General features: G+C 42.2%; 1 protein-coding gene across 2 annotated transcripts; it reads left to right on the plus strand.

Moving 5' to 3' along the window:
* The first annotated feature begins 315 nt into the window (after nt 1-315).
* ankrd34ba (ankyrin repeat domain 34Ba) lies at nt 316-8,381 on the plus strand. Of its 2 annotated transcripts, none has more exons than XM_044173749.1 (2): nt 316-828; nt 6,315-8,381. In XM_044173749.1, exon 2 carries the CDS (start codon nt 6,374-6,376, stop codon nt 8,024-8,026), a length of 1,653 nt encoding a protein of 550 aa, XP_044029684.1. In that variant the 5' UTR covers nt 316-828; nt 6,315-6,373; the 3' UTR covers nt 8,027-8,381. The 2 variants fall into 2 exon arrangements, with proteins under 2 accessions (XP_044029684.1, XP_044029685.1); XM_044173750.1 differs by having other exon boundaries at nt 316-824.
* The last annotated feature ends 15 nt before the right edge of the window (nt 8,382-8,396 follow it).

An 8,396-nucleotide genomic window follows, 5' to 3' on the forward strand; every position in this document is an offset into this window, starting at 1 on the left:
AATAAGAACTCTTTAAAAATCATCTTTCATGTTCAGTACATTCACATGCTTGCTATGTTTAGTAAATGTAACCAGTGTTCCTCTTTCCTCTCTTCTTATTCTTTCTTTCGTGTTTGTATTTTACGTTTTAATATGTTAAGTTACATTTACAATCAATCAATCAATCAATCAAAGAATCATTCTCACAGTCTCCTAATTTTTGCATGCAAAGTACATGCACAGGATCTTATTCACACGCAGGTGCACACACACTCCCACACAGACACAAAGAACAGTTCCTCTAGCACAATTACAACATGTGCCGTCATTCGGCCTCCTTGATGGTTGTCATGGAGATGTCATTGATAAGGTGGACAAAATAATTTTCCTTTCTGCACGTAACTAAAGAAAGTCGTGTGAGGCAGTTTTCACAATTAACAGTCCTTTGCTGAATCAGACGTCCTTTAATGAAAAGACAAATCAGACACGCTGTGGCGCTGGGTTGCTATAGTGCTTCACCTTGCGCGTTCATCTCTGTCAACCTTTCCTGTTCTCCCTCTCTGTAACTCTCCAGAGCTGCTGCTGCTGCTGCTGCTGCTGCTGCTGCGGTGATGGATTAACCGTTTCTTAGACCTGCCTGACGACAAGCTTGTATCACTCTCTCTCATCACATACTTTGTTAGAGGAGCAAACACAGTCTGAAAACCCTTCACTGCTGCCTCCTCTGACTTACTGCCACACACACACATACATCAGCTCAGCACTGCCTGGTCACAGAGGACGTCAGCCGCAGCTCTGCAACAGGGGAGTAAATGACTGCAAGAGAGGACTAATCCTGACTGAAGGTTGGTAAGTAGTACAGACACACAGCAGGACATTTATTATCAACAATCCTTCAACTTAATTTTTTCTTCTTGTGACGTCTTGGCAGAATCTGATTGATAACTCAGAAGGAAATTGAATATGTGGATGTTAAGCTTTGTGGTGGCTGAAGAAATGATATTTAATGTTGCGTGATGCTGTATTTAATCATTTCTGACTAATGTTTTGTCTCTTCGAGAGTGTGTTACACCGCTCTGACATGTGCACCGTGAACACACACTGGCAATGAGCATATGTGCACGCACACACACACACACACATACAAACACACACACAGGTTTTTAATGTTAGTGGGCTCTTACAGAGGATGAGTGTTGAGCTGAGCCTGTTCAGGTGAAGTGGAGTTTTCTATCCTCAATCTGTAAAATTGTTAGCAGTCTGCAGGCAGGGTGGAAACAAAGCACTGCAATATAGGCTACTGTACAATACAAGCATTTAGTGTATGTACAGTGCAGTTTGTAAGTATTAAGACATTGGGTTTGAAGGGAAACCAAGGAGTGAGTACAGGATGAGGATAAAGTGCAGACTTTCAGCGTCAATTTGAGGCTGTGTGTGTTCAAATGAACAGTGTAGGAAATGTAGCCCTTTTTATTCATATAGTACCCTGATTTTAGGGCCTTTAATGCTCAAATATTTCTCAGAGTTGTGTGTTTTGTGTCACTGTTTCTTCATTCACAAAAGACCTGTAAAAGAAAAGGTGTCTGTTGTTGTTTCTCAACATGACGACCAAAGAAATGTTGATACCAGTGAAGCTAAAACAATAGTGGAAAGTAAGCACATACTTAAGTACAATTCTGAGGTACTTTTATTCCTTTCCTTTACTCTATTTTATGCTACCTTCTGCTAGTCCACAACATTTAAGAGGGAAATATTGTACTTTTTACTGCACTTTTATGTGACAGCTTTATTTACTTTGCAGATTAAGATTTTAAAACCTACATGAGTGTATAAAATACGATGCATTGTAAATCAAACCACCTCTAGCCTATAATCAGCTCCACCTCAACCAACTACAACATTAAAATGCTGTATGTTAATGCATCAGTAATGATTATTCAATACTATAATAATTAACAACATATCTCTGACAGAGGCCTGGTATTTTTTTACTCCAAGTGAGCTGAGCCGATATTAAAAGGTGGAGTTAAAACACTGCAGACTACTGATTGCTCAGACAGAATCATCACTAGAATTGACACTTGTGCGACACGGGACATCCTGCACAAACCCGCCATTTTTAAATAACCAAGTTACTGCATTTAGGGGGAACTATGTGCAGTGGAAAACAAAATTGAGAAAAGTACCTGGTACCAAAAGCGAGTCGATCCGAGCTGTACCATGCAGTGGAAATGATTCTTTAGGCACAGCGGTACTTTGAGCTAAATGCTAACGTCAGCATGCTAACATGCTCACAATGACCATACTAACACCCTGATGTTTAGCGGGTATAATGTTTACCATGTTCACGTCATTATAGTTTTGCAGGTATTTGGTCATAAACAAAAGTATTGGACAAATTAAACATGTTACCTTATGATGCCACTTTATGGAAAGTTGGGGATCACCAAACTTAATACAATTCATCCTAAGGGGAACATGAATGTGTGAACCAAATTTCATGGCAATCCGTCCAACAGTCAAGATATTTCACTCAAAACCATAAATGCCAACCTCATGGTGGCGCTAAAGGAAAAGTCAGAGGATCACCAAAGTCATTGTTGAGTCAGATTCATCCTCTGGGAACCATGAATCTCTGCACCAAGTTTTGTGCCAATCCACCCAGTAAATGTTGACTGGATAAGTGAAAACTTTGACCATCAAGACAACAATACTCAAGCATAACATCAGAGAGTTTACAAAGATACAACCAGCTGGTAACAACAAGAAACCTGTAGAAGTGTTTTAATGACTCAATGATTGACCTGTGCATCAGTGATGGAAAGATGAAAGTGCCGACCAAAAAAAGGAACAGCATGATTGAATGCATACCACCTCCACCTCATCTGTCAAACATGATGCAGGTGGTGTTTTGTCTTGGACGAGTGTGGCTGCCAGTGGAAAGAGCTCGGCTGTGCTCAGTGATGATGTCACCGTTGACGGCAGCAGCAGGATGAAGCAGAAGAAGACAGAAAAAATTGTCGTCGGCTTATCACCATGCCTGTGCATCTAAACTGGATACAATCAAGAAGTGAAGAAGGCCGCATACAAATATGGCAGAACAAGATACCAAGGCTCTACTGATGTCTGTGGGCCATGCACTTAAGCCAGTTATTGACTGGAAAGTATTTTCAACCAAATATTAAAGTCTTCTCTGGCTCTGGAGGAGATTTGTCAAGTCTGAGAAAAATAACCCTGATGATGTCATAGTGATGTCATCAGGGTTATCTCGGCTTGGGCTTGGAGAATTCAAATTATCAACAGAAACCCTTGTTCAAACTGTGGCCGTAGAACTTGAAAGACATGGGCGTTTACCAGGCAGGGAGGATCTAATAAAAGATACTATTGAGTTGCATTATGGGAAAGGTAGTATCCAGTGCTTTTGGAGTTTGTCCCATACAGGGGACTAAAACTGTACACTGAACACTGTACACCGTGACATCACTGTTGGGTGTGGCTACAGGTGCAACAGAACCACACCCATTAGTGATGCTGGGTGTGGTCAGAGGTAAAACAGGCTTGAAACTTTCAACCAGAGAGAGCAGTGAAACACTACTTTTCAACTTAGTGTTAAGTGACTCTGTAAATTCCTACACGGCTCATCTAATGTGGATGCAAACACCATCAATTATAACTGAAAATCTGCACTTTAAAGGATCAGTCTGGTGTTAATCTATATTTTCAAATTTGTGAGATTTAACCAAAACCAACAATGTGTTAGGTTGTTTTTTCAATACTTTCTGAATTCCTGTCTGTGCCTCTCAGCCTCAAGCCCACTGGTGCCTACTGAGGACGTAAGTCTTTGAAAATGGGTCACAAATATATAGTTTCATTTTTTTAAAAAGGTTCAGTAATTTCCTGAAACAGCTGCCCACTGTAGTTTTTAACAAACGTTACTCAAACAGGAGGAAATAGTGCATTTGTTGGGGACTATTTTCAGCAGCAGATTAATCCACAAATAAACTACAGTGTGTATGTTCCTGGTAATGAAGGAACATGTCACCCAGTGCAACACCAGTGGTTCACTGATGTGTTTTTAATAGTTTTTGAACAACAATGGAGCTTTATTTCACAGAGGAAGAAGATATATCAGGCTCTGATATACAGATAATTCTAGTTAGTAGGATCAATTAATTTTGGTTTTGATCTTTTTATTGGTTTTACAGACAAAAAGAAAATATAGAATATTACCAGACTTATCCTTTAAAATCATTGTTTCCCCTTTAAATCAAATGTGCTGAAGTACAGGTTGCTGGTTAAAAACATAAAGCAGTGTATTGATTTATTACTATGTGGAATCATAGCATTGCTAATAGCAACACACACTATAAATACATGCTGAGTGATGTAGGGCACTGATCATCATGTGATTTCAGTTAGGTTGCAGAATGAGGGTCACGTATGTACATAAACATATAGACATACAGTATATGATGCATTTAAACATGTATAGTCAAACATACAGACAGGTTTTAATGACTGTGTTGTACGGTTTATCTGGTCTATTTGTCTAATGTTTGAGACTTGAATTGAGACAATTCTAACTCTTTTTTTATCATACTTCATTCATTGTCATTACAGCTCCATTATGGTTGGTACAGTAGACAAATATTGGCCCCACACAATAACACACCCAGCAACTGTTGTTACTTTGCATACCGTTACAACATACAAAATAATTTAGTTTCTTTATAGATGTAAATCCTTGCCGTGTTTCAGTTTCATGGTCTGTGACTCGGGATACGGGAAAATGTTATGTTACTGTCTAAGACATTGGTAACTGCCACCTTATCTGGTCTAATAGAGAGAAGCAAGGACAAACCGTACAAAGGCTGATAGAAAGTGGCTGCCTCTGCTGGTGCTGCGGAGGACGAGTGCATGAAAAGGAACTGTTGAATGGATCATATATGCAAGCAAAAAAAAAAACAAGAACTTTATGTTCTGCTCTTTAAAACCCAAAACTACTTGTTTCACATACAAGTAGATTTATTGGTAAAGAAAATGGTTTATATAGCATAACATGATTTAACATGACAGAAGCTTTGCATTAAAAAGACTGGGAAAGAAGATAAGGCATAAGTGTAAGACAGAGTTGATAAAGTGCAGAAGTTCATGTATAGCATACAGTAGATGTGGTGCGTGTGTGTGGTTTAAGAGAAGAGATGGGCATTTTGTGTGTGTTTGTGTGTGTGGGCATATGTGTGTATGAGGCAGATGTAGATTTCCTTTTAAGGAAAAAAGCATGTATGTCCAAACAGTAAATATACACTTACTGTATAGTAAATAAAAAAAGGAAAGAAAGCTTTGGTTGCACTCAGTCCCTTAGGAGGAGGCCAACCAGAGGTCTTAACATTTATCCATACTCACGATGAAATGTACCAAACGTTGGGTGAACATTCCTCTGGAAGCCCAGTACTAACGTTAAATGGTGTTTTGTTCATTAGGCCACGTATTGAGACCAGGCTGTGCTGTTTATCTGGTTCCACAAATAGCCACCATTTAGCAACCCTTCTGGTATCAACTTTTCCACACTTGAATCACGTCCCTTGACCTGTCATACACACACACAAAGAAATGGTTTCAATATGAAGCTGAGTGTGAGTAAGAGTGTAAGAGTGCAGGCAAGTCCACAGGGTCATCAGGTGGGCGGCCTCTCAATGACTGGTGTTTCCTTTAGTTGGGCACACGACACTGAGAAGGCTCAACAATGCTAACATCAGTCTGCTACTTGCATGCAAAGCACCCTTTCCAACAAATGAAAACAGAAACAGAAACATAGCCGTCATCACCAAGCACGTGCTAGCCAGTGACCAGGCTTTACATGGCCATGAGAATGTCAAAAACATGGCTTTGGTATAGCAAACTAACTAATGTAGACAAGCTAGCCAGCCAGGCTAAGCTAGCCCTGCTAAGCTAACTAACATGCTAAGCTTACTATGGCACCAAACAAGCATCCTCAGCTGCCTCGTCCTAGCAAGCAACAAAGCATACACTTAGGTCTCTAACATGCTTGTTCCTCGGAGGTTCACAGCTCAGTTTATTATTATTTGATCTGTCCTGATTTGAACAAAGATGAGAGAAAACAACTGGAATAAAATTATGAATGATAAAAAAACAAATATAAGGGGGAATAGCTGTTGTGTAATGTGTTTGACCTGAGAATGCATGTGTGCCTGTTTCAGAAATTTCATAACTTTTGAATCAAAAGTTGATTTGGGGCTTGTCTATGAAAAAGGTTTATGTTCAACTGGTCTACTTCTGCATAATTCTCTAAAAGTGTTTGTTATTTTCAACAGAAACCTGTTATTACATCTACAAACTACATCTCCAAAACCACCAGCTGAGACCAAGAGGGATGGAGGGAGAAGGCTGTAATCCTGGGGTAGCTATGGATTCAGGTAACCCCTTGCTAAGAGCAGTCTTCCTCCGTCGCCTGCGACTTACACGGCTGCTCCTGGAGGGAGGTGCTTACATTAACGAGAGCGACAGCCACGGCCAGACACCCCTGATGGTGGCCTGCAGGACCCAGCATATTGACGCCCAGAGCGCCAGCCGGGTCAAGCTGGTCCAGTTTCTTCTAGAGAAAGAAGCGGACCCCAACATCCAGGACAAGGAAGGTCGCTCTGCGCTGATGCACGCCTGCCAGGAACAGGCTGGCCCTGAGGTGGTGTCTCTGCTCCTGGCCAGTGGAGCCGATATTAGCCTGGAGGATCAGTCAGGGACATCAGCGTTGGTTTACGCAGTCATGGCTGGAGACTGGAAGGTTCTGAAGCTGTTGCTTGACACATGCAAGGCCAAGGGGAAGGAGGTGATCATTATAACAACTGACAAATTCCCATGTGGGAAACTGCAAGCCAAGCAGTACCTCAGCATTCCTCCCCTTGATACTCTTGATCAGATGGACAAAATGACTTCAGCAGCTCCTGCATCTCCCTCTGAAATTCAGCTGATCACCTCGCCCCAGTGCACCTCTTCTTCCTTATGTCCCTCAAAGCCTATCTTCTCCTTTAAAGAAGCCCAGTCCTGTGGCGTAAGTTCCCATCCATGTTCCCCATCTCGGTTTCAAAGGCTCGGTCAAGTGGCACCGTACGGACTGCAGCAGCCCCTCATGAGGTTGAACTCTGAGCCCTGGCTAAAGATCCCAGCGTCTCTGCTCACACAGCAGCCACATGCAGCCTCATCTTCAGAGAACGGCAAAGACCTCAACCAAACTGAGGACCTCTCTCTCAGAATTCCCAAACTTGATGGGGGCAACAGCCCAAATTCAACAACTGACAGCTTCAAATGTTATGAAGGAAGATTGGCAAGGGACAAAGGAGTAGATGGAGACGGAAAGAATGAATGTGCCGAACATGTAGAACAAAAGATATCCTTACCAGGTCTCCTATCATCCCACTCTGCCTCCCATCCCAACCTGCATTCTGTAAACCTTGGAACAGATTCAATTGCCTCCTCTTCCTCCCTTTCTTGTGGCAAAAACCTTGGCACTCCACTTCATCCCAGCATGGCCTCGTCAAGCCTTTATAGCATAATCCAGAGGCGCAAGCTTGGGGCAGACATCTACAGCTCTGACCCCCAGCTAGCTGTAGACATTCCAAATCTACCTGAGGAGTCCACGCAGAGAGCAAGAGACCTAACAGATGGCAAGAGGCTGGCCCCCTTACGCTGCTCCAGCACACTGGGCTCCAGGGAGTCACTGTTGACCTCGGGCCCGAGCAGGAGAGTGCTGTCTGGGTATGAGCGCAGAGGGTCTGGAGCCTTCTTGTTGGACCACAACTCCCAGGCCAGGCCTAGATCTTTGCCACCTCTGACCCTCAACTCCACCAACAGCCCCATCCTTAATGTTTATAACCTCAGCTCCGGAGCTGGAAGAGGTTTCAGTGAGAAAGAGTCTGGCCTAAAAAATTTCCTTCCCTCTGCTCCTCCTGGGCACCCCAAAGAGCTGACCAGGAGGATGCTGCTGAGGAGACACTCGATGCAGACCGAACAGTTCAAAAACACAGCTTGAAATTCAGCCAGGAGGGAAGCGAAGTTCATCACTGTGTTTTAATGTGAAATGTTTTGTCATGTGATGTAATGTCTGTGTAGTGAAATCCAAAGAGGGAAACCAAAGAGGATATACAAGAAAAACAAAACATCCTTATCAATGTAACGTACAAACTGCAAGTACCTTCCTCTGCTTAGTGTGCTGTGTGTTGTCACTGTGCATGTGGCTTCAGTATGCAGTTTTTTCGTGCAGCAACTCCTTAAATCTGAAAGATTTTTTGGCCACTTGGGGGCAGCGGAGCTAACTGAAAACACAACATCTTTTAAAGTTCTTTAAGATAACATGTTAGCAAACATGTTAACATTTGTCCCTTAAATCCAATATTTACTCT

Source organism: Siniperca chuatsi, linkage group LG18 (assembly GCF_020085105.1).
Source record: "Siniperca chuatsi isolate FFG_IHB_CAS linkage group LG18, ASM2008510v1, whole genome shotgun sequence".
NCBI classification, from domain to species: domain Eukaryota; kingdom Metazoa; phylum Chordata; class Actinopteri; order Centrarchiformes; family Sinipercidae; genus Siniperca; species Siniperca chuatsi.

Excerpts from the sequence above, each read along its gene's own strand:
- ankrd34ba (XM_044173749.1), top strand. The coding sequence starts at position 6,374 with ATGGAGGGAGAAGGCTGTAATCCTGGGGTAGCTATGGATTCAGGTAAC.